This window comes from Bos indicus, chromosome 3 (assembly GCF_029378745.1).
Source record: "Bos indicus isolate NIAB-ARS_2022 breed Sahiwal x Tharparkar chromosome 3, NIAB-ARS_B.indTharparkar_mat_pri_1.0, whole genome shotgun sequence".
In the NCBI taxonomy this organism is placed as follows: domain Eukaryota; kingdom Metazoa; phylum Chordata; class Mammalia; order Artiodactyla; family Bovidae; genus Bos; species Bos indicus.
Window position 1 is genome coordinate 70,713,050 of NC_091762.1, and position 27,342 is coordinate 70,740,391.

General features: G+C 36.4%; 1 protein-coding gene across 1 annotated transcript in view; it reads right to left on the bottom strand.

Moving 5' to 3' along the window:
* Positions 1-1,534: 1,534 nt before the first annotated feature.
* LOC109556161 (serine/threonine-protein kinase TNNI3K) overlaps positions 1,535-27,342 on the bottom strand; it is a 119,308-nt gene continuing 93,500 nt past the window's right edge. The window contains exons 6-12 of the mRNA XM_019957260.2: positions 17,242-17,340; positions 14,663-14,801; positions 9,006-9,150; positions 8,815-8,919; positions 4,199-4,293; positions 3,453-3,602; positions 1,535-1,551 (exon numbers count right to left, since the gene is read on the bottom strand). Coding sequence (XP_019812819.2) covers positions 1,535-1,551; positions 3,453-3,602; positions 4,199-4,293; positions 8,815-8,919; positions 9,006-9,150; positions 14,663-14,801; positions 17,242-17,340 — 750 coding nt within the window. The remainder of the gene's footprint in view (positions 1,552-3,452; positions 3,603-4,198; positions 4,294-8,814; positions 8,920-9,005; positions 9,151-14,662; positions 14,802-17,241; positions 17,341-27,342) is intronic.

Below are 27,342 nucleotides of genomic sequence, written 5' to 3' on the forward strand. Positions count from 1 at the left end.
CAGATATGGCTACTCTCAGAAGAGTGAAAAAGAAGAGGGAGGACAGACTGGGGAGAGGAAGCACTAACTATTGTAAAATTGGAGGTCTGAGCAGTCTGGCAGAGAAATATTGAAACTTAACCAGTAGGCTTCTGTATAGAACCAAGGTCACTGGGAAAATTATTTCCAAAATTGATTTTGATATATTTAGGTTAAAAGGACTATGTAAATAGAAAATATTCTTCATACTTGATCCCACAGGGAGCCATAGTGAGCAAACTCTTTTCTAAAAGTATTCTAAAAGACAGTAGATAATTATTTCAGAACTCCAAAGCAGCTGTAAATATGTGATAACAGAATAGTAGAGCGGGTCAGCTAACAATTTTGTTTGGGACAGATGCAAAATTAGCCTTAGAATCACTCAGAGATGAGTGCCTTTCAGAAAGTCTCCTGGTTTTCTGTTTCGAAGCTACACTAGGAGGAGCTATTCAAACAGGGCACATCCAAAAGTAATCCTTTTCAAACAGATAGACTCTGGTTATAAAGCTCTTTTCTGGGTTTTCTCTTTTAAGGACTGGATAGGGTACAGGCAAACCATGGTGGGGTCACCTCTATTATACATCATCTCTATTTCATGAAGAAAGAACTCCAAGTTAAGTTTTAGTGCTTTTTCAACTCCATTTCCAAGCAGCTCAGAAAATCCTTGGTAAGCCAGATCAATTAATTTGGTGACTCCCTCTCTGAAGGAGAATGTAAACTATTTATCCAAAGAAAACAGGGACAGTGCACTGCTGACAATATTTTAACAAGGACATTTCAATCCTCCCTGAACACATGAAAACAAAGAAACGTTTCTCTAGCAAGAGAAAATAGCAATAGTTTTATTTTGTTGCTTTGACTTGCTTTGCCCTAGAACATATGCAAAACATCCATCTGTCTCCTGAGTGGTAACATTCAATTTGTTAAAATTCATAGTAATAATGAAATGCAATACTGATGCCTGCCACGTTAGTTGAACAAATCAGGGTGACAAAGTATGGCATATGTTGCAGAGACCAGTGGGTAAGTCCTCTAAGCTAAAGGATTTTTGTTGTTGTCTTTTGGTAGGAAATCTTAGGAGCTTGCACAATGATTCAAGGTTTTATAAAGTGTAGAACTCCACAGAAAATAAAAGTAAAGCCAGTTTTCAACCATCATTTTCAATCAACTAAAAACAAACAAAGCCAAACCCTGTGAAGAGCTGGCTGCAGCAGCTATTTTTGAGCTGTCTGCCGAAAGACTAATGCTTTGTAAAGTCTTCCTCTGAAACTCAGATTTCTTGAGAGGTGTTATCAGAGAATCACTGGAATTAATGCAACATAACTAGAACTTAGTAAGGCCTCTTGAAATTTAAGAACAAGTAAAATTTTCCAACTGACACACAAATACAAAACTACCTGGACTTCCCTTTATACAAATTAGAAGGCGGTTATACCTAACAGAAATGTGCACAGATATTCAACAAAAGATATGTATGTGATATGTACATGTATAACAGCTGTGTTCCTAATAGTTCTCAATTATCCGAATACCCTGAAACAGCAGAATAAATAAATTTAATATAGTTAAAAACAATACCATAAAATAAGAATGAATGATCTGGAGCTACATTCAACAATATGGATGAATCTCGGAACTCATTGGGCTAAACAGGTCAGACATTAAGACGTATACATCCCAGCATGTCATTTGTATTAAGTACATGTGTGCATGTTCAGTTGCTTCAGTTGTGTCCGACTCTTCGCGACCCTATGCACTGTAGCCTACCAGGCTCCTCTCTCCATGAGATTCTCCAGGCAAGAATACTGGAGTGGGTTGCCATGCCAGGGGATCTCTAGGCAACCTTCCTAAACCTGGGATTGAACCCGCATCCATATTAAGTACAGAAAGAGGTAAAGCTAATCTATGCCTCAAGAAGGCTATGATACCATTTTTGGTGAGTGAGCTGAAGACAATGTCAGTGGGGCTTCTTGGTATGGATCATTCTCAGTTTCTTCATCTGAATGCTTCGTGAGTTCAGTTAGTGAAAATTCTTTGAGCTATAATGTGCAGACGTGTGTTTATATGTGTGAGTATCTGTATTTATACAATACTCAAATAAAAAGTAAAAACATAACAGGCCTATATCTTAACTCATGCCTTGTTATTCCATGTCTTTTTACTTTTCTTTTTTGTAAAGTAATTTGTATATCATTTCCTCACTAGCAGTCTTCAGACCTATATGCTTTTCTTTCTCCTTGTCTATGTGCTTACAATAGCTCTCTATTTCTATCCATCAAACCTCATCTCTCCTTTCATTAATGGACTTTCACGTCCTACTTCAGACAGAAAATATTTTAGATCACCTTGACAGCCTAAGAAATCTTCCAGTTGAGTAACTGTTCTTATAAGCATGGTGTTCTAATACTTAAAAACATAAGAATGCTTCTTTACATACTTTGAATATCCTAATAAGGCAATGCAGACATCAAAATCTGATGTATTTTACAGTATTTAGTTGTATCTCTCTGATTTCAATACTGTCCCATCTCACCTGAAGATTTAAACTCTGTTTGAGTTTATGTGTTTATGTAGAGCTCACTTAAATGGTATAATATATCTCAATAAAAATGACAAAATGATATTTTACCTTCTGATTGTCTCTAGTTTCCTTTCCCTTAAAAGGAAAATTTATTAGTTTTCGTTTTCATTCTTTATTTATGGACTACTACTATAACCACTACTATCATTGCCAAAATGCCAAGTATTAGGTATTTATTTTGTGCCAGTCACGTGATAAGCAATTTGCACATATTATCTCATTTAATCTTTACAATCTTATGAAGTTGCTACTGTCTTCATTTTTCAGATGAAAAAACTAAAGTTCAGCAAGTATAAATAACTTGTTTAAGATTAGCATTATAGTTTGATTTAAACCCCATGTTCTTCCAACCCAAGCTTTCACCAATTTGAGCTCAAATAAGTTTATACTTAAGCACTGAACATTGACTCCCTTACTTTTTCAAATACGGGCATTGTTAGCAGGGTTAGATATGACAAATACACATTCATTCTTTCTTTGCATTAATTTAATTTTAATAATTCAAATCCATATCCAAATTCTTCCATATAAGAGGTAAAGACTAGCTCTACATCTCCTCTAACAAAGTAATTAACGTTGCCTATCACAGTTTTGTTTCTCCAGGAACTAGAAATGTGACAGCTCCTTCTCTCTTCAAAATGCCAATGCCAAAAGTGCCTTCGGCTCACCTGCAGCCCTGAAGTTGCCTTCCCTACTGTACTCTTTGATCCACATTCCTAGTGATTCAAATACAATCTCCAAAGGAAATGGGAGTATACAAGTCACAGAAGCAAAAGAACTATTGATGTAGTGACATCAGCAGTGCTCACAGTTCAATGTTATCACTACAGCAATGCAATGGTGAAAAATATACCTTTTTCATAAGCCCACATCAAACACGTCTGCTCGTCTTTTTCACCACTAGATCTGCTTGGATCACAAGCTACCAGATTCATATCAGCTCCATTATCCAGTAAGAACTGAACCAGGCGAATGTGACCATGGTAGCAAGCAGAGTGCAACCCTGTAATAGAATAAGAATGAAAATATGAAAGGAAAAAGGGGAAACTGAACCCCAATTTTCAAAAGATAGTCATTACCACATAATAGCATTGTTGCCAGAGATAAATAACAAAAGTTGAGTTCTCTGACAGATAATTAATTCTATCTTTGAGAAAAAAATACATACTTTAAAGAAGTATCTGTTTGATATATAGAGAGACTACTTTTGCTTAAGCACACTTTTTAGTATTTTTACATCCACTGTAATTACCAGAACAAACATTAGCATCTTTGTATAAATCAAAGAATAAAGACCTCAAACAAACAAAAAAAATTTGTTTCAGCAGCAAACCGAGGGTAAGACAGTGTGATCAGTGTGCTCCTGATGCAGGTCATAATGGATGCATTGACTGTAAATACTTTTGCACAAAAATGAAACTGACCAAAGGTCAGTCTGCTTTCTACTATCACCAACGCACCATCAATTTAAAAAAATGTCATTGATAAAATATTCCTCGTCACTGGGGTTGACCACTGCCACTGCTCCCCTCCCTCTTGACAATACTTCTCTTGAGCACAGATATGCATCAGAAACTGTTGTCCTCACCACAGTCTTACCTGTGTGTCCATCCCTTCCTTGGTGGTTGATGCTTATGACATTCTGATCAAGAAGAAATTTAACCAGGTCAATGCTCTTGCCATAAGTACAAGCACTGCAAAGATATAACACAGGGTAAATAGAAGACCTCTCTTATGGACTGAATGTGTGCTCTCCAAATTTAATATGTTGAAGCTCTGACTCCCATAACCTTACAATGTGACTATAATTTAAAGAGGTATAATTTACAGAGGTAATTAAGCAAAAGTGGATTAATTAGGGTGGGCTGGGCCTTCATCAAATATGATTGGTGTCCTTATAAGAAGGAAAGATTAGAAGATTAGGACAGGGACAGAAGGACAGCTCATGAAGAGACAGAAAAGAAGGTGACCATTGACATTCCAAAGAGAAAGGTCTCAGGAGAAACCAAACCTGACACCTTGATCTTGAGTTTTCAGACTCCAGAACTATAAGAAGATCCATTTCTGGTGTTCAAAGCACCTAGGGCATGGTACTTAGTTATGGTAGCTCTAGAAAATTAAAGCAGCCCTGATTTACCCAGGCTATTTTAGATGCTGGTGTTTACATAAGAGCGCCAAAAAGCCAGAAAAGAGAGAAGGAGGAAGGGAGAGAGAAGCAGGGGTGATAAGAAAAAAACGCACAGAAAGCAATACAATCCTGAAGATTCTCAAAGATGAGCCTTTAAGAAAGGAGCTGTATAAAATTTCTAGCATTTTCTTATTAATTATTAAATAGTTCTTATGATATGACTTCTTTTCTAGGCATTCTGCAGGGAAACTGAATGGAATGAAGAAACCCAGGAAGGTTCTGAGAAATTTAAATGAAACATTACACTTGTGATTGCATCTGAAGCAGGAGAGACAGCCCTGTGAGATCTGATGCTAATTCCAGGTAGGTAGTGTCAAAAATAATTTGAACTGGAGGACACACACTCAGTGACTCCAGAGAACTGGAGAACTGTTTGGTGTAGAAAACCCTTATATGCAGCTGGTATCCTGTGTTTGGAAGTGAGGTATTGTGTGTTATGGGACAGTACAGAAAAACAGGGTTTTTTCCTTCCAGGTTTGTTCCAGAAGACATTGACTGAGTCTTACTATTTCCTCTTCCTGGGATGACTTTGCCTAAATCCTTCTTCTATTGTAGAATTTTATTATTTTCTTTAAATAAATGCCACTATTTATCTAGTTGAACTGATGTTCCCTCTATGAAGTCTTCTCATGGACCAAAAGTTGAGTTCATTGTTATCTCCTCTGCTTCCTTGTTAGTTCAGTTTATGGCGCCTTTCATGTTGTGTTATGGTAATGGATACACCTGTGTGTGCTTTGATGCCTTACAACAGAGTTCCATTAAGGAGGGAAGGGATTGTGTCATGTCAATGTTCCTACCAGCGACAACACAATATAGGTCCTTAATAAGTCTTTCTTGAATAGTTGAGTGAATAAAGTCACTATCAGTGTAATAGATCCTATCACCATTAGTTATTTGTATTACAAATAGGACTCTTAACACTATACTTTTAATGTTTGTCTGAATTCCCTCATTGTTTCCTTTCAAAGTAACTATTTACAGGAAATTATAAGTTCTGAACATACATACATGTATATATATATGCGCGAGTGTGTGTATACAAATGTGTGTACATATAGCATATGAGAATAAAAACAGAAATGTACCGAGTGCTATGTGAAAAGCACTGTGATTTGTACATAGAAAAAACCATAATTGTAGTGAGCTCTTCATGTAAAAGGAGTGTTTTTTTTTAATAAATATGTACGTAAAATGAATAGAATAAAAATAATATGTTGTTCCTAGTAGCCACAGGTTTGCACAAAATAAAACAATTGAGTACATACTTTTAACTCACTTCACTAATCTCCTTATATGCAGAGTACATCATGGTGAAATGCCAGGCTGGATGCAGCACAAGCTGGAATCAAGACTGCCAGGAGAAATATTAATAACCTCAGCTACGTAGATGACACCACCCTTATGGCAAAAAGCAAAGAGGAACTAAAGAGGCTCTTGATAAAGGTGAAAGAGGAGAGAGTAAAAAAGCTGGTTTAAAACTCAACATTCAAAAAATGAAGATCATGTCATCCGGTCCCATCACTTCATGGCAAATAGATGGGGAAACAGTGGAAACAGTGGTGGACGTTCTTTTCTTGGGCTCCAAAATCATTGCAGATGGTGACTGCGGCCACTAAATTAAAAGACACTTGCTCTTTGGAAGAAAAGTTATGACCAACCTATGCAGCATATTAAAAAGCAGAGACAATACTTTGCCGACAAAGGTCTGTCTAGTCAAAGCTATGGTTTTTCCCGTAGTCATGTATGGCTGTGAGAGTTGGACTGTAAAAAAAGCTGAGCACCAAAGAATTGATGCTTTTGAACTGTGGTGTTGAAGACTCTTGAGAGTCCCTTGAACTGCAAGGCCATTAAACCAGCCAATCCTAAAGAAAATCAATCCTGAATATTCATTAGAAGGTCGGATGCTGAAGCTCAAGCTCCAATACTTTGGTCACCTGATGCGAAGAGCCAACTGATTAGAAAAGACCCTGAGGCTGGGAAAGATTGAAGGCAGGAGGAGAAGGGGATGACAGAGGACTAGATGGTTGGATGGCATCACCGACTCAATGGACATGAGTTTGAGTAGGCTCCGGGAGTTGTTGATGGACAGGGAAGCCTGGTGTGCTGCAGTCCATGGGATCACAAAGAGTCGGACATGACTGATCAACTGAACAACACCACTAATATTCTCCTATGGACAATCTTCTGAAGGTGATGATAATCCTCAGATTATAACTGGTTTCAGTGTGTGCACAGAGTAGCAGAAGGATTTGAAAACTAGACTGAGGTGTCAGCTTCCATAAGAATGACCTATTGGAAAAAGTGGACTTAAGTACCTCACAAATATCAGTTCTCCCGATTGCCCCCTTTGGGGACAAATTCCACGATCCACTTTGACTGAAGGCATGATCTAAAGAATCCATGCATCTGTTCTGTGACAGAATGTGTAGAAAACAGGCAAAATATTTTGGTTCAAAATGTTCAAAATAATATGAACATGAAGATACATAAAAACACAGGATTTGGAATTAGGCATTTAATCAGAGCAGGCAATGGCACCCCACTCCAGTACTCTTGCCTGGAAAATCCCATGGACAGAGGAGCCTGGTAGGCTGCAGTCCATGGGGTCGCTAAGAGTGGGACACAACTGAGCAACTTCACTTTCACTTTCACTTTTCACTTTCATGCATTGGAGAAGGAAATGGCAACCCATTACAGTGTTCTTGCCTGGAGAATCCCAGGGACGGGGGAGCCTGGTGGGCTGCTGCCTATGGGGTCGCAGAGTCAGACACGACCTAAGTGACTTAGCAGCAGCAGGAGGCATTTAATACATAATTTTCTAGCCATAAGAATCTTCGGCAAGTTAGTTTTCTTGAGCCTCAATTTTCTCACTGGTAAAAAAAGGGATAGTAAATCCAACTTCATAAAATGGTGATGAGGATTAAATGACATAATGGATGCAAATCACCCAGCACATATTCACTGTTCCATAATCGGAAGTTGTCTTCACCTCCCCTTTGGCTGACCTCTTTGGCTGGTAAGACAAATCTGGAAATCCAAGTGAAATTTGACACACTGATGCCTGAGGCAGAAGTATAAGCTTAATTTTAGTTCAGTATTAATCAGTAGTTAGTCTCTCATTTCTATTATTCACCAGTAAGGTACAGACACTATATAAATAACACAGTAGTGTCAAATACATGTTTTAGGTGTTACAAACCAGCTGGGAGATCTGCAATATGTGGGTGAATGTATCTTATATTCAAGGTTTACTCGATTTGAATGACTATGCTTTTATTTAATAGGCAAAACAGTAGCCTGTTAATGAGGGTTTTAAATTATATGAATATCTGCCTTCCTTTGGGACATTTTAGGGACCTATGACTCTTGAGTTTTTATCAGACCTTTTCTTCCCTCTCTCCTTCTCTTTTCTTTCTTTCTTAGTCACAACTTTTCCAAACCTAGATGCTCCTCCAGTGTGCTTTTCCAGAGCTCACTCTAAAGGACTCTAATGGATTCCTAGCAAGGAGTTAATGCCTTCTTATGTATCTCGGTGGCCACCCTGACTAAGCTCTTACAGGCTGACAGATGGATGTCTTAGATAGGTAGATACATTTGCACATAAGGTTTAAGTGGCAAGGAAAAAAAATGTCACTTTTGATGCTGATGAATTCTAGTAATGAGATTCTTGTCGGAGGAGGATTATGGGCACTGCTCCTTTTGGCAGCTTTCTGCAGAGTGGAATGGAATAGAAGCAATATGCTTACAGATGTTGACATGCCTGTTGCCTTGGCAACATCAGCCCCTGTCTTTGTGGCTGCTGCCAGCAAGGCAGCATCTGGCTCCAGCCCCATCTGTTGTACTGACTGCAGCATCTGCCTCTACCTTTTCTTCCGTGCATCTAGCTTGGACTTCCTATCCTCTGCCCACCCTCTGCTCTTGCTCTCGGATTGTAACATCTGCCACTATTCGTTCTTGCTTTACGTACATGACTTCTAGTGTCAAAGAGTACTCGCTTAGTGGCAATTGTGCTTAAATATTCCTTTACCTGTGAAAAGCTGTTTCACTGAAGATGTTTTCTTTAGTCAGACTTTCTACTCCTGATATTTGAATGATTTCCTTGGCAACTTCAAATTTGCCATTGTAGCATGCCCTAGAGATAAAGAAAATATTTTGAGAATAGTAGGAAGGTACACACAGTATACCTGGAGTACCTATGGAACGATACATAATACTCACAGGTGCAAAGGGGTGTCTCCATAGATATTGACAACATGTGGCTGAACTTCTAAATCACTCTGGAGCAGGTACTTCACTATATTGTGATGTCCAAAGCGAGAGCAGAAATGGAGTGGAACGTGATCTTCATTGTCCTGAGCATTTACTGTCATCAAAAGAAAGATATGTTTTCTAGAATTCTCTATTTCTCAACCTCCTCATGTGTAGTATCAGGAACTTTTCTAAGTACCTGAGAGACTCCTGGAATTACCAATTAATGACAACAATAAAGAAAATTAAGTGCAACCGATTAAAAAAGTTATGATTCTCTTCTATAGCCTATTACCACATGAAGCAGGCTTTCTTCTAGCTCCCATAAATCTATGGAACACTTCTAATCAAATCTGCCTTGCACAATGAAAGAGTTCAGGAAACTATTAAGTATCTAAAAGGTACTCATGGCCTTATTTCCACAAGTACCACTGTTCAAACTGATTATCCTTCCATCCCCCATGGAAGATGTTAAAAAGTTCAGACTCTGGACAGAGCATCATTTCCCCAAATTTTGGCCCAATATATTAGCATGAGGCCTAGTATGCTGTATGTTTATGGTGCTATTTAGGAGGTTCTGATGTTCCCTCAACTGAAAAATGTTATACTGTAGTACACAAAGCATGGTATAATGAAAAGGCAACAAGTGATTTAGACCTCATTAATTGTGTTACCCAAGACAACTGTTTAACATTAACTGCAGTTTTAAATTGTCCAATCGGTAATGATCATTTGACTTTTTCTTTGTCCAATCCAGCCTTATAGCCTCTTCTGACATTTAGGGAATTCCCTATGTTGAAAGTGCTAACTAGATAACAAAATCACATTTTATCATAGAAGCTGCAAAAATGCTTTCCAAGTCTCCTGTGCAGTTAGGGCACAGGATTAGCACAGGGTGACCATATGTCCCAGTTTAGTGTTCTTACACTAGCATAGTTTTTAATAGCAACACTTTCGCACTCAACCATGCCATGGTTGGGTGCTTATCTGCAGGCTCTTCTATTCAAAATGTTACTTCAGACTCTTACATCAGAGCTCATGACATACAAAAGCAGAGTCTCATCTGTTTTGGGAAAGTAGCAGAGGTGGAATAGCTCCATCTAATTTCCAGCAGTAGTGTTTCCAGCCACAGACTGGGTACCCTGCATTGTTGGTGCCAGAAACACAAGTGCTGGTGTGTATGTTAGCAGGGGCGGCAGTGTGCCTTCAAAGGATTAATTTGGGGAGTGTGGTTCTGGACACCATTTCTCACTGTGAGAATGCCAAACCCAGTTTTCTACTCTGTTCTGGGGAAGATTCTACGATAATTGATACAATGTAATATATTTCCTTCATGTTTAAATTAGCAAGCATTAGTTTCCAAATCTGGCAAATAAGAACACCTGACTGACACAGTCATTCCTCAACAAGTAATAAATGATCAATATGCACCAGCACTGTGCTAGGTGTTGTGGATATTGATTTCTTATCAGTGGATGGAATAACATTGTTGGGCAGCAGAGATGCTGAAAGGATTAAAGGAGATAATTTTGGGAAAGTATCTAGCATGATGGCCGTCACATATTAGACATCTAATAAAAATGTCTACTTTCCCTTTTTACTAATTTCCCTCTTAGAAATTTACCAAATGCTAAGGCCATTAAGGTATAAATGCATAGAGTCTATGCCCTCAAATAATTTACAATCTAGTTGAATAGTCAATAATTATAGGCTTGAAGTAATACAAGTCAACACCAAGCTGCTAAATTTTGGATTTGCTTTAGCACAATTTTTAAAATTAAAAATAATCAGATCAACTGCTCTACAGCCACTTTTTGTTATTTTATTACTCTGTCCATCTGTATAGAGGGCTTTATTCAAAATAGAAAAAAAATAGCCCTTAACATTCATTTTCATTATTATATGTAATAGAAATCATCTGTTGAACCAAAAAAGTTTATGGGAAGATTTTCTTTTAATAATAAGCAATAGGAAGGAAAAGAAAGGCAAGATACTAGTTTATTTTTTCAAAGTTCAAATAGAATAATCATTTAACATCTAATAAGCACTGTAGGCCTTATAGCTGCTATATTTGTAGACAATGATTCTTATTTTATTGTTCTATAAGATCTTAAGCCAAAAAGAAATCTTTAACAAAGTTACTGAACTCCTCCTCTCAGGGCTGTTATTGAAAAATGAATCTTTGAATCTTTTATATTAATGAGTGGCTCAGAAGGACACTCTTCCTTCAGAAGAATGTGCCTGGGTGTTTTGATTATCTTCCTTTTAAAGATTCTTTTTCTTTGTTCATATTCTGTTGGAAGTCAGGGAAAGTCAATACCATGAGTCAATGCTTGAGAACAGTAGGGAGCCCAGGGAATCAGGAGGTCACATGAGGATTCTTGAGGTCCAGAGGGGACATTGTAAAACAGAATAAAGCACAATATTCCATTAATTCATGATTTTCCTTTGGCCATCTCTGGTCCCACCCAACATTGTTCTCTAGTTGAATCAATAAACTTCAAAGCAGATTATTTCCTTGATAAATTATCCTCAGTAGCCTGGACATTATTCCCATCAAAGAAGATATTAATACCAACCAAAGGAATAAGCCAGGAGAAATCTGGACCAGATGCAGAGTTTATATATTATATATAACTCCATTTCTGCTTCAGCCATTCTGATACCTTAATTTTTTCATAGACCAATTTGCAAAGATAAAAAAATACATATATTATTATTATTATCTGAGGAAAACTGAATGTATGATAGTCTGTTTGCTCTAACTTAATACATAATTTAGAGGTCTAAGTAAAGGAAAAATTTAAACAAAGGAATACATGTAAATCATTATTAGAAAAATATGTGGTCACTAGTCCTCTACCTTGAAGAGCATATGTGTTCAGTAGTGTATTTTGAAAGGAAGAGTAGATGAATATGTAGGTAGATGGATGCTACTTCCTGCTTAATTCTGCTCATTGATCTTAAAGATAGAATAAACGCATTAATGTTAGCACATCCCAATAACTCAACTTGCAAATGTATCTTAAATAATTTTTCAGTGTGATAATAAATCTGTGTGATAGTTTTGACAAGATATATTTTTTAAAATAAATTACTTGTCTTTACTGACCATGTCCTAGAAACTTTTGTGACTTTTTCTGATATCCATGTCCATGTTAACAAAATTATATCTTCATCAGATGACAGAAATTAAGTTTCTAAACTTAAAATTTTCCATTTTTAACTGTATCTCTATTTTTACAAATACAAAAAGAATTTAACTTTGTATCTATATTTTTACAGATACAAAAAGAACTGTATCTCTATTTTCTTTTTATGGAGTCCAGAAATATTTGATCTTTTCAATCTCAATCAACAAGCATTGTGTTTCTCCTTTTTCATTTCCCTACAAGGTATAAAGAAGACTAGGGACTTAGAACATATGTGACTGAATAGGTCAGTCTCCCAAACATGCTGAACATGCTTTTGGAATTATATTTTGGTTAATTTTATAACCTTAATTTATTTTCATTTGTGATGTTCTGTTACCATGGGAACATAATGTAAATACCAGATTTCAAATTGTGCTTCTTTTGGGGTCATTCATTTACTCCTCCCCTTATGTCCATTAACCACAGGCAAGGTTCAAACCTAAAATAAATCATCTGAAGGCTTAGATATATTTTAGAGTAAGTGAACCAGCTGATAATAAATCTTGTGCAGCATCCACTAGCACTAAAGATTTTCTGGTTTATTCTTTGCAATTGGTTTAAGTGCAAAAGGGACTTAAATATCAATTGTGTATTAGAAGGAAATACAATGCTTAAAAATCTGAGTCATGTCTCTTGATTTTTTTTTTTTAAATGATTGAGTAGGAGGCATTAGAGTGCTTCTGTGAGTCAGAAAGAAAATGCTAAAAATTATATCATATGATGCCGGTATGTACTGGGAATACGGGTGCAGCACACATTTCAATGCCTTTTGTAGAAGAGTTCTTTGATCCTGGAGACATGCTGATCATAAATGACACTCATTTTGACACCACTGAGCTTTGGAGTTGTTCAGAGGAATAAAAGGCTGAGGTTGGCATTGATAATAAAAGGAAGAATGTGAGCAGTTCCTGACCCGTTGGAAAAGTGAGGCAGTTTCAGAAACAATTACGTGCTCAGTGATTCACACTGGTGTACTTCTGACTATTCTATAACAACAGAATCAAAGAGAGGTCCAAGGAACAGCGCTCCTTGCATCCTGACAACACAGGTTGTTTATGATAATGCTATAGAAAAATTCCTGAGTTACTGTACACTGGCTCAGAAAATGATAGAAACTACATTTCTCAAACATTGCCAAATGAAACGGTCCTGTTTCCAACATGGAAATGAAACTGCCTTAGCCTCTTGCCACAGTTGTCCCTGGGAGCCTTTGTGTTTTCCTTATGAGTAGACGGAAACATCGATTAGTTTTATTAACTGAATATCAGTCTCAACCTTGGACCAAGGAAATGGCAGTTCTAGAGCTTTGACAACCTTGTGCTTTTGGAAATGTGCATCATTTCTGCTGCAAAGGCCAGCAGTTCTTACAGCTGGGCTTTTAATTAGGTCTCTTGAGGGTCAGTGGAAGAAGACTGGATATGCCTGAGAGAATTTAACAACAAGATGTAACTCTGAGTGAATCTGTGTCAAGAAATAAAGTTTGTGAGGAAGATAAAAAAAAGAGAAATAAAGTGCTTTTCTTTAAAACTTTCAATTTTCCAAAACACATTTTGTGATTAAAAAACTAAAAAAGTTGCAGAAAATTTTATTCTATTAAATGCATCTAAAATATTTCTGTGTATTCTAAAGCTTTTTTCCAAAACTGATCACACTCTAACTCTATTTCCATTTAAAATAATAGTAGTCTCAAATACTGAGGTGGATGTGGGGAGTAACATGGAATGCTTATATATAGCTTTGGGAATGAAAAATAGTGTAAATATTTTGGAAAGCTGTCTGAAATTTCTCCCAAAGTTAAACATGTATATGACCTTTGATTTAGCAATTCTCTCTCTCTCTCTCTCTCTCTCTCTCTATATATATATATATATATATATACACATATATCTTCATTTTCTAAAAAACAGAAAAAAATTAACCTATGGCAATAATAGAAGCCAGAATATTGATTACCTTTGGTGGTGAAAGCTATTTACTAAGAAGTGGGCACAAAGGATCTTTCCAGGTGAAATATCTGCAACCTTCCAGATAAAAATACTATATCTTGGTCTTGGAGGCTTTTGTGTGGGTGTATTCAAAAGGGTGTATTCAATAACTGAGTATTAAGTTAGGATTTGAGAATTTTGCTACATGTAAGTTTTACCTCAATTAAAAAAAGATTAGTGAGTAACAACAAGTAGGAAAAGCTTAAGAAAACCCCTTACTTTTATGGTCATACCTAATATATTAAGTTGAAATAAAATATGCAAAGAAGGATTAACATATAGGTTTAATTAATATATTTAAAATAATAAATTATGACTTGAGGTACAAATTAGGACATGAAAACTAGAATTAATCAACTTCAAGATTATTCTCTAGTAAATAAGTAAAGTAGAAGAAAAAGCATACATAAAGTAAAAGACTGCAAAATTCTTCTAACCATAATCTTACCATCTGCTTTGCTGCCTTCTTCCACCAAGAGTTTCGCAATATTAAAGAATCCTTTTGCAGATGCTAGGTGGAGGGGCCTATCTCCAACTTCACCACTTACATTTACATCAGCACCAAATTTCAAAAGGAGGCGAGTTACCTAAAGGATCCAAGCATTTGAGATTAGTGTCAAATGTCAAATAATAATGCAAAGCTTCCAGCAGTATGGAAGGAGACATATCATTAAGATGTTCTTTTGGTTAATTTTTGCATGAAAAAAATCCTAATTCAATTGGCCTAAACAATAAGGTATTTATTATTATATCACCTAGCAAGAAATTAAAAACTGGAGCAATTTCAGAGTTCAGTCTTCACTGTACATAAACAGTCTTCTCTAAAGTCACCCATAATCATCTCTAAACAATTCTTTAAAATCTTCTTCTGGCCAGAGTCAGCAGTGTTTATGTGATTCTTCATTTTCATAGCAACTCCATGCATAGGTCACCAATGGTCATCTTGTGACTGGGATTCTAGGTCCTGTTTTGATTTGTGAGTAAGCAGGAGATAGCCACACTAGCTTTTAGCATCTTCCCACACTGGTTGAGATTCACAGCTCAGGAGTCTTCCAGGGGTTGTTTCTGGTAATTTATGGGATTTGTCCAAATTATTTACACATCCACTTAGGAATCTTTCAAATACTTTTTCTAAACTTGACATTGTCTCCTCTGGGAATTTCAGAAGTCATCACAGTGATCCCAAGAGATAAGTTAAGATGTATCTGTGCCATTAAAATATCAGTTATGGGAGGACTCCTCAAAACTCTTGACCACTGAGGGCCTTCCACTGTGGTCCTGGGGTTAAGACTTTGCCTTCCAATGCAGGGGGTGTGGGTATGATCCCTGGTCAGGGAGCTGAGATCCCACATGCCTTGCAGCCAAAAAACCGAAACATAAAACAGAAGCAGTATTGAGACAAATTCAATAAAAACTTTAAAAATGGTCCATATCAAAAAAATCTCTAAAAACAAGTCTTGACCACTGATGCATTAGCATAAATGTGAATTCAAGCTCTGAAACTATTTTGTGGCAGCAAATAAATATATTTTGGGCAGAAGTCTCTCAAGAATATGGTATACATTTGATAGAAATCTAGGTGAAAAAAACAGCTGGTGGAATGTGGGAGAACTTCTTATTGTGTGCAGTGGGTAAAGAAGAAAGGTTCTGAAATTAGGCTTCTATTTATTAGTTATGTCACTTTGAGTAAATGATTTGGCCTTTTCAAAATTCAGTTTCTTCATCACTAAGATGGGAATACCTCATAGGGTTGTCATGAGGATTAAATAAGTTATTACACATGAAACACTTAGAAAAGTGCCTGGTACTCAATAAATGATATCAGAAGAGGGAGTACCAATGTGGAATATGTGTTTTATCCATTTGTTGGCTAATGGGCATACCAATGCTTAACTCAGGAGAAAGCTGAACAGTAGTAGACATTTAGTTTCAGGAACCTTGCACTCCTAAGCAGATATTTCCACTTATACAGACTCCATAAATTCTGATTATGTGACTTTATAATGGACAGATTTAAACTATCGTTGAAATCGATTGTCTATTAAGCACTATTATTATATACCTAGGAAATATTGCTCTTGGTACAAAACATCTACTCTTCCACTTAAAAATAAGTAAATAAACAAATGCCAAGGAACACGGCATATCAGGCACATTTATAAACCAAATGTGCCATTCCCCTGTCAGCATATTTTAGTGAGTGACAATAGCATCCATAAATTACTTATGTGCTGTCTTTGCACATAGAAAGTGAGTCCCTTATCATAAAAGGGCCATCCACATTTTAGCATAATTTTATAATACTGTGACTATATATTCAGGGAAAGTAAACAAATTTAACACTCCACATAACATGCAGAGAAGCTCTTTATGTTTCTTCTGGGTGATGAGGTTAATCGCCAAAGAGGATGACTTAACAAACAACGTGCATTGTGTATACCCTGCCTGTGCCTGAAATCAGAAAAAGTTTGGAGTTTTTCATCACTTGAGCTTTGGACCCTGTACTTTCAGAAGCATTTTCAGTACCCAGCTCTCCAGTGCACTCCAGTGCACTCTGAGCAGCACATCAATGAAATGAGCAATCTTCCCTAGCTAGAGGTCACGCTTCACAGGCTTGAGAGTGTCCAGGCATATGCCAGCCAGCAAAGAAATAAAGGCACAATGACTGGAACAGCACAGAGACAAAAATAAGTTTGATTTTCAACTTGGGGCCCTCAGGAAGTGCAATAGCATGACCTCTACAAAGGTGTGATTCTGTTGCATAACTGAGTAATACTAGAGATCTAGGGAGATAATATGAGGAAGAATGAAAATGGTCATTGAAAATGAATAACTTGGTAGCTTCTATTTTTCTGTGGATCTACAAAAGCTTTTCAAGGGTGGAACCGATGAGAAGATGGCAAAAATGATTCAAAGGATATCTCAAGTAGCCTTTCTTTGAATATAGTACAGTTCAAGAAAAAGCCTGGAACACTTAAGTGATGCCCCAGGCTTTGGACTTACCTACACGCTTACTTACTAACTTACCTGTTCATGCCCGTAGTATGCTGCAATGTGCAGTGGAGTGAAAAAAACTGCATCTTGAACATTGACATTAGCTCCATGTTGCAGAAGCACATCAGCAGCCTGGATAAGAAAGAGCTAGGTTAGGAGATTCATTGGGGGCATCTGTCCAACAAATTTATTTTACAATTAAAATGTATTAATACAACTAGTTTCTAGGAGTCACCATTCTAAAACACAATATTTTTCCATCTCCCTTCTCTGAAATCTCCAATGGCTTGCTTTTGCCTAGAAAATAAAAGCCAAGCTGCTTACTATGGTATTCAAAGTTCTCTCAATCTGATGGTATCCTTTAAAATGTACTTTCCATGACTCTCTTTCATAAACCCAACTGTACAATCAAACTGCACTCCATTTTCCACTTCTCTGAGTCTTTGTTCACATTATTTCCTCAGTCAGAAGTTTCCTTCTGCCCAATCTACAGATATTTAAACCCAAGCTAAATATCATCTCCTCCAATATTTCTTTACTTTCCCCCCATTTGTTGCCAAATTATTTGCTAAAATTGTCTTTCTTCCTTTTACATCTCACTCAACTTTCTTTCATACTATTTAGAACATTTACAAACTTATATACATGCCTTATCACCCTTATTAAAGACCAAATTCTTTAAGGACAAAATGTGTACCAAATTCATCTATATAATCCTACTCTAGCATGTTGCCATGAAAATAGTAATCATTCAATAAAAATTTGTTGAATGAGTGAGTGATTAAAACAAACCAACAAAAAAAAAACTAGCAGGAGCTATCGATCAACTGCCTTCATGGAAAGGCACAGACTGCCAACAAATCTGCTGACCCTTTAGATTTATTCTATCAAAGACTCATCTCCAAGCCTCTTTTCTCTAGAAAACTGATTGAAGTCATTTCCTCCAGATGTGTTCTTTTTCACTGTAAATTTTTCTAATGTACTCTCTGTTCTTTAGTTGGTAAAATAATATACATTTGGGGAAATTTTCAAAAGTCTGTTAGTCTTAGAAGAGAGAACATGAAGCTGGGATCAAAGAGCTCAAGGAACATCTGTTCCCACACCTCTTCTCTTCTATGCCTCCATCCTAAGTTGAGGGCATAAATGGTAACTGGAGTGCCTCTGTCTCACTCCAAAACATAGAAAGATAGGTTCCACTCTCCCATTTTAAAGGTAAAGACACTGAGCCTCAAGGAGGCTTTTTAACCTATCTGAGGTCATACAATTAATAAGAATCAGAACTGGAATTCAAATTTAGGCTTCTTTGAAGTTTCTTTGCATCAGATCCTTCCTGTGACCTTGATCACATTAACACTAACCTTTAAGCAAATGAACTAGCTGAATCAATCTCAGGTAAAATGAAGCTTTCTGTCAGTAGAAGCTTGTTAGATTCAGCTTTGTAGATTCAGCTTGGAATTTAATGCTGGAACCATTTATATCAAATGTCTGCTATCTTAGACTTCATATGCCTGTGAGTTCAATTTTAGGAACGTTTAAAGGAGGTCACATGTGATCAAGGTAAATGGAGCTTTTTACAAATTCTCTTATTTTAAACATAGCATAAAATAAAGTAGACAGCATGAATTTTTATTGAACAAAGGATGTTCAAATGTTAACATATAGACCCAATTTCTTAGGCATAGTTCCAGAACTTACTTTCATTCTAAAAGATAAGGGCTCTTAGTCCAATGTAGTTTTTTCCTAAGTTTGCACTTATCCAGTTATTCAGAAGGTCAATCTTTTGGCTCAATATTCATTAATTATGAAGTGCTGGCCTTCTGAGAAACTGTCAAAATGTAAGATTTAATGAAACCACACAGAGTCATTATTGAACTGTAGTTTTTAGTTAGTTTTAAAATTCAAGAAAATAGTTAACCATTGAGAGCAATGTACACTGGAATTATCTGAATAATTTCACAGGCTATTTATATACATTTAATGCATCTATTGGTTCTTATGATATTTCAAGTCATGATAGGGAGTATATCTCCTATCAATTTTACAGGGATACAATGTATCATGATATACAAATATGCTTGTTATTGTGGTTAAGATAAACACACTCATATTAATGCTTAGGCTGGAACATATATCTATTAAATAATTTTAACCATGCTTCCCCTAATCTAGAACCTGAAAGAGTGGGTAGATCAATTTCATCTCCTTTCCACTACATGAAGGCCCATGAAGGCCCAAACTGAATTGCTTTTATTCACCACTATGCTAAAAATATAATAGGCATCCAGATAATTATTGAATTGGACTGTATTTCTAGTTAAAAAATAAGAATATATATCTGTTAGTCATAGAGGAATTTAAACATTAACATTTAGGACCCAAATATATGATAGAAAAATTTTAAATAGTTCAATGTACACATTTATTGATCTTTTACTCTGAATTAAACTTTAGCAAATCCCAAGTGCCTGCTCCATGCCAGAAACTGTCACTGGCATTTTTACATACATTGTCTCATTAAGTTTTCTGCTGGCCATAAAATTCTGTTGTATTAAATAATTTTGAGAAAATCCATAGTTTTGATTTTTGTCCCCCAATACAATAACAAAACTACTAGTGAAACTGTATACTAGAAAAAAGTCTTATCACAGAAAGGATGTCTTAATAATCTTTAAATTCTTTAAAAAAAAAGAACTTTATTATACTTAGATTTGTATAAATGATATATATATATATACATATGTATCAGTATATATATACATATATATATATATATTATTATTATTAAAGAACCAAGATTCAAACATTCAGTTCAGTTCAGTCGCTCAGTTGTGTTTGACTCTTTGAGGCCCCATGAACCGCAGCACACCAGGCCTCCCTTTCCATCACCAACTCCCAGAGTTCACCCAAACTCATGTCCATTGAGTCAGTGATGCCATCCAACCATCTCATCCTGTCTTCCCCTTCTCCTCCTGCCCTCAATCTTTCCCAGCATCAGGGTCTTTTCAAAGGAGTCATCTCTTTGCATCTGGTGGCCAAAGTATTGGAGTCTCAGCTTCAACATCAGTCCTTCCAAAGAACACTCAGGACTGATCTCCTTTAGGATGGACTGGTTGGATCTCCTTGCAGTCCAAGGGACTCTCAAGAGTCTTCTCCATCACCACAGTTCAAAAGTATCAATTCTTCAGTGATCAGCTTTCTTTATAGTCCAACTCTCATATCCATACATGGCTACTAGAAAAACCATAGCCTTGACTAGGCGGACCTTTGTTGGCAAAGTAATGTCTCTGCTTTTTAATATGCTGTCTAGGTTGGTCATAACTTTCCTTCCAAAGAGTAAGCGTCTTTTAATTCATTGCTGCAGTGACCATCTGCAGTGATTTTGGAGCCCCCAAAAAGAACATCCACCACTGTTTCCAGTGTTTCCCCATCTATTTGCCACGAAGTGATGGGACCAGATGCCATGATCTTAGTTTTTTGAAGGTTGAGTTTTAAGCCAGCTTTTTCACTCTCCTCTTTTACTTTCATCAAGAGGCTCTTTAGTTCCTCTTCACTTTCTGCCATAAGGGTGGTGTCATCTGCATATCTGAGGTTATTGCTATTTTTCTCGGCAATCTTGATTCCAGCTTGTGCTTCATCCAGCCCAGCATTTCTCATGATGTACTCTGCATATAAGCTAAATAAGTAGGGTGACAATATACAGCCTTGACGTTCGGTTATTCTTTATTGATGAAATGAATAAGCATGACAAAGTGTCTGTCACAAAGTCATTGTTCTATGAGCACAAAAAATGGGTTAGAGCTCTCTGGTTTTGATAGGAAAAGAATTACTATACATTACACACTAAAAATATTTTCATTTGCTAGTTGACTTCTCAAAATATCCAAGTAGAATCTCTACAATTTCCAGGTTGTAATTTAAATACTTGTTCGAACATTCTGCTCTTTCTTTCTAGAAAGTCTCTGTTTTCTTTCTTTGACTGTAGTATACCTAGTCTCAAGGCCAAGCTCAGTTCCCAGGTCCTCTGAGAACTTTTCACAAATACTTTACTCTATTAAACATTTCTTTCTCTAAATGCTTATATTATTTATCCTCACAACTTAATCTTTTCATTAATTATCACTGTGTGTAAACCACTATTATACAAAAATTAATTAAACTATTTTTGTCATGTTCTGAACTTGTCTCAATGAAGTATAGGAAGTTTTGATTCCAGATTAAGAAGGATTTTTCACCTGAGATACTGGGATTTAATCCTTCTAACTAAAAGAGTTATACCTTATCATTTTAAATTCCAGAGATTTAAAAAGTAATGCCTACAAGAGAAAGGTCCTCATTGTTCTTATTTGCTGAATGTTTCTGCTACAGTATGACTTTAACTTATTGACTTGCACTCAACTGGCTTCCGACTCTGAACTTCATCTTATGAAAATCATTGACGATGAAGAAGAAAAAAATGACTACATCAATAGGAGCTAAATATCTCATGGAAGAGAAAGTAAAGTAAGGTAAATTCTATATGGGATAAAATGGCAATCAATCAGAGCTGAAATTCCCAAAATTAAATACAAGTGTTTTATACCTAGTAGACTTTCCAATAAATATCTACACTTTGAAATTAAGTTTTTCTTTGCTTTATTTAAAGTGATATCTCATTTCTTGTGACTTCTTTGGAGTCTCCCTCAAATTCATACTTACACTGATGTTTTCCTTAGGATTTATAGTTTGTTTAAAGCCACAGTTTTCTCTTCTATAGATCTTTATCTAACCTTTACTATTGAGACTTACAGAGAACAGAATCATGAATCTCTTTGGGGATAATACTCACTTCCATTTAGTAGAAAATCTGTATTAACAAAGTTTGAGAAGAAAATGTTTTTGAAAGGTTATGCCTCAAGAACTCAAAATGATCCCAAAGATTTTAATATGCAAGTTGATTTAGATCTGAAATTTTTCAATGTTTCCAGTTCTAACTTTCAATGTGTGTGCTCAGTCACTCAGTCATGTCCAATTATTTGCCACCCCATGGGCTATAGCCTAAAAGGTTCTTCTGTCCATGGAATTTTCCAGACAAGAATACTGATCGGGTTGTCATTTCCTTCTCCAGGGGATCTTCCTGACCCAGGGACAGAATCCACATCTCTTGTGTTTAACTTTCAATAACCCACTCTAATTGTGTCCCATTGAACAATTACTCTCTCTTCTAAACTTTTCATTGTTTTTCAAGAGTAGTCTACATCTTTTATTCACATATTCTCACCTCTTAATCACTCCTCAGCCCACCTATAGTCTGGCTTCAGATCAGAATTTCCAGGGAAATTTCTTTGGAAAATGACATCAAAGATCGCCCAACTGTCAATTCCAATGTATATCCTTGGGTCTTTTCCTTATTTTAATATTTCTCTAGCATTTCTTACTATTTGTCTTCTCCTTAAGATCCTATCCTTCCTTAGACTGACTGACATAATGATCTTTGAGTTTGATCCCTACCTCTCTGCCAGCTTTTTATTGTCCTTCTCTAGAGGTGACTCTCTGTTTATCTCTTAAGTGTTTCTTCGGTTTTGCTTTTTTATCACTAACATTGTATTGCCTCCTGATTTCCTTTGTCTGCTTTAATTGCCTTGAATTAATTAAGATAATACATAGAAATCATTTAGGACAAAACTTGGTAACCTAAAAGGAAGTGTTCAGTGATAGTTATTAGCTATCTTGCCTTAAACATTCTCTACTTGATTTTTTCTATCACTATTGCTAATACTGCTACTATTACTAATACTGGTACTATTTCTACAACACACACCCACAAACACACACACACACACTTCTCTCTCCAGATGCATGTATTTTACCGATTCCTCCAATACGGGGTCTACCTTAGTTAGCAACTCAGAATTTGATTATATGGGTGATTCTCAGGTGGCTCAGTGGTAAAGAATCTGCCTGCCACTGCAGGAGATGCAGGAGATGTGGGTTTGATCCCTGGGTCGGGAAAGTCCCCTGGAGTAGGAAATGGCATTCCAGTATTCTTGCCTGGAAAATTTCATGGAGAGAGGAGCCTGCTGGGCTACAGTCCATGGGGTTGCAAAGAGTTGGACACAACTGAGCAACTGAGCAGCAGCAGCAGACTGGTTGTATATTTCCCCTGTTTCCCAATTACTTTTACTCTGGGTTTATTTCAATGATTTCATCTTTATCACTTGCCCTTTGATTTTTGGTAATGTGAATGAAGCATTAGAATGTGTGCTTTGATGTTGTTGTTGTTGTTATTTAGTTGCTCAGTTGTGTTTGATTTTTTTGCAAGGCCATGGACTGTAGCCCAGCAGGCTCTTCTGTCCATGGGCTTTCCCAGGCAAGAATACTAGAGTGGGTTGCATTTCCTTTTCCAGAGGATCTTCACAACCCAGTAATTGAACCTGCACCTCCTGTATTGCAGGCAGATTCTTTATGACTGAGTCACTACAGAAGCCCATCTATGAGCTAAATAAGGATATCTCATTTAATTCTCACAACAATCTCATGGCACTGTTACTAATAATCCCATTTTTAAAATAGGAAAAAAAAGTTAAGAATTACACAGTTTTAAGGAAAAGCACCAAAATTTAAACTTGAATCTATAGAAATCCAAAGAATCATACTACTCCACAGTGTTTTTCTTCTTACATGTGCTATTATTTGGGGGCAGCCTATAATTCCTTGACACCTCAGACAGTTCTATACAGGATATAGCCCTTGGTTGATGTTCTTCAAGGATTTTCAAGGACATCTGTGTAGCCAGTATATCAATAAGTATGATTCTGACTTTGTAATTGCTTGCAGATGACTGAAAAAAATAAAGTTAAAAGTTATTCTAAGTAGATGTTATATGGTAGGGATCTTGAAGAGTCATATATACTATGACAAGAATTTTAGAATTTTTCCTGAATTTTTTCCATAGAGGGTTTCACCAACAGGTTTCCAGCAAGGGCAAAGTATATTCTGATTTGCACCCTAAAAAGATCCTTCTGGTAATAGTATAGCAAACAGACTGAAGAGACAGCAAACTAGAAGCAGAGTGAGCATCTAGCAGGGTTCAGCAGCCAGCTAAAAAGACAGGGGTAACGATAAAAGTGATCTAGCAGATAAAAATGAGGTAGCAGTAGTATCCAAGAGATGGAGAATGGGTTTTAGAGATATTAAGATGATACAATTGAATGACTCAGCATACTGGGGGTGGGGAGAGATGATGGAAGTTATTAACAAATGATGACTATAAAAGAGGAAGGCGATAAGGGGAAATAAGCATGAGGGTAGAACTGTGTCTAATTTGTGAATTTAAGAAGTAGGAACATCACCCATAGTTTCTCTCAGGTTAATCACTTAACATATTTAGTTTCTTTCAGTTCCCTTTAGCAATTCATTGTGAGCTTATCCAACACCACAGCTGTTTCAGCTGGGGTTGATCCCTCAATCAAAATGCAAACTTATTTCCTGAGTTTTTAAACAACTACCAAAAGCTATGCCAATTAAAAATACCAATAATTGCTTATCCATTTGTATTTAAGCCTTCATTACCTAGTATTTTAGATCATAACATTGCTTTAGATTTAAAATAAGCACTTCTTTTGATTTTATGCTCTATTTTCTGTAAAATTTTTTAGCTGTATATATACTGACTTCTCTATACCCATTACAACTGTTAAGTGAGAACTCCCTATCATATAGTTACAGAGGCTTATCATTTAAAACACTAACTGAATATTTTTGTAAAGACTTTTTATTTTACCTGCCATAGCTCTAATTAAATATTTGAGTACAAAAACTTACTGGAAAATAGTTTCTTCAGGCTGTCACAGAAATGAGGTTCTCTTATGTGATCTTTCTCTTATTATCTCAGGTTAAAATTAAATCTGGTCTGAAAATTACTCAGAAAATGATTCCACAAGATAACATTATTAAAGAAATTAAAGGGACACTCCATATTCTTCATATGTTGTAGAAATAGAGCTTAAAGGAATATCAACTTATATACATAAAGTAAAAGAATTCCATTGATTATATAAATCTATAGCTTCTCAGGAAATTGTAATAATATAAGTAGAAAAGCTGGTGGATGAAGAGTGGTGAGAAGCTGTGAGGTCAAGGCTGGAGCTACAAGTGGGATCATTTTAGAGAAGTAATAATTGAAGTTAGGCGATAACACCAGTTCCATAGGTAAAAGGAGATACTTGAGGGATATTTATGGCTAAAAAGTGGGAAATAATGGAGCCAGCAAAGGAAAGAGAAGAGTCATCCATGAAAGAAAAGGAGAACAAAGGAATGCTTGTTAAGGAAGCCCATGGAAGAGAAATTCTAAAGAAAAGACAGGCTAAATTTTCTGAGCCTTCCAGCTAATCGTCATCTTGCTGTGCTATTTTCTTTCTTACATATATTCTTTTTTGCAGCATTTCCTTATGTGAGGGTCTTATTTTAAAATCCCTGGCTGAGAAAACAGGCTTTCAATGTTTATGTGTTATGAATACATCATGTTCTATGCATTTCGAAAGCCACAATTTTTTTCCTTATGAGATTTATTTTTATAGCTTGCCAAAGGTCCAGCATTTTTCGGCTATACTGCAATTGTAGAGACTTGAAAATTGTAGTCAAGTTAGGCTCACTCTCATGGATGGTTTTCCTTATACTGCCTATACCCTGGACATTGTAATCTGACAAAGAATTTTCTCATGACCTGTCCTGCAGCCCAAGACACCTACTGAAATCATGTAATTTGCCTCTACTTGAAAAATAAACTTCTAAATTACAGTTTGAAGGTGATTTGCAGTCAACTAATAGAACATAGTTCAGTTCAGTTCAGTTCAGTCGCTCAGTTGTGTCTGACTCTTTGCGACCCTGTGAATCGCAGCACGCCATGTCTCCCTGTCCATCACCAACTCCTGGAGTTTACCCAAACTCATATCCATCGAGTCGGTGATGCCATCCAGCCATCTATCCTCTGTTGTCCCCTTCTCCTCCTGCCCTCAATCATTCCTAGCATCAGGGTCTTTTCCAATGAGTCAACTCTTCACATGAGGGGGCCAAAGTATTGGAGTTTCAGCTTTAGCATCAGTCCTTCCAGTGAACACCCAGGACTGATCTCCTTTAGGATGGACTGGTTGGATTTCCTTGCAGTCCAAGGGACTCTCAAGAGTTTTCTCCAACACCACAGTTCAAAAGGACCAAATAAAGATTTTCGGCTCTTAGATAAAAATGATTAATAAGAATCTTCCTAAAAATTATTTCAAAGATCAATTTATTTCCACCAGCAGGGATTTAAAAATCAAAAAAGACAACAGTTAACTCTCAGGTTCAGGGGTTAGTCCTGTTTCAAGCACACTCTACAGAATGTTTAGGGCTTCCCTTTTTGAGCTTCCTCATTAAATAAGGCAGAAAACATTATTTGATGAACTGCAAGATATGAACTTAAGTAATCAATTATATCCTATAGGCTCTGTATTTAACAACATAATTAAAAATGTTGGTCTGCAATAACTTAGAATAAGTGACACAATAATATTGGTAAATCCAGTCATAAAAATATTTTAGCCGATTTTGAAATAGTATGTATTGACTGGTATACAGATCAATTATAGATAATTTTCTTTCTAGATAAGTTTATTAAAAGAATATCCATCATTCAGTCAGAGACCTATTATCAGGACAGAAAGCAGAAGGAATAATTCTGGTAACTATTAAAGTAAGTTAAACTAAGATAAACACAGGGAGACTAACAATTGAAGCCTACAATGAAAATGAAAAAAGTGCAATACCAAGTATGCCTGTCAGCTTCAGACACAGAAAGGGCTAAGAAATAACTGTGGGTGAGACTCAAGCCCGGACTTCTAATTGTTTCACATGGGTAGTAAATAGAAGAGCCTGGATACAAATAAACCTAGGCAGTTTGATTCTAGAGACCACATACCTAATGACTAGTCTATATATTATATATTGATATCCCTCGAAGCTCAGTTAGTAAAGAATCCACTTGCAGTGCAGGAGTCCGCCTGCAATGCAGAAGACCAGGTTTGATTACTGGTTTGGGAAGATCCCCTGGAGAAGGAAATGGCAACCCATCCCAGCATTCTTGCCTGGAGAATCCCATGGACAGAGGAGCCTGGAGGGCTA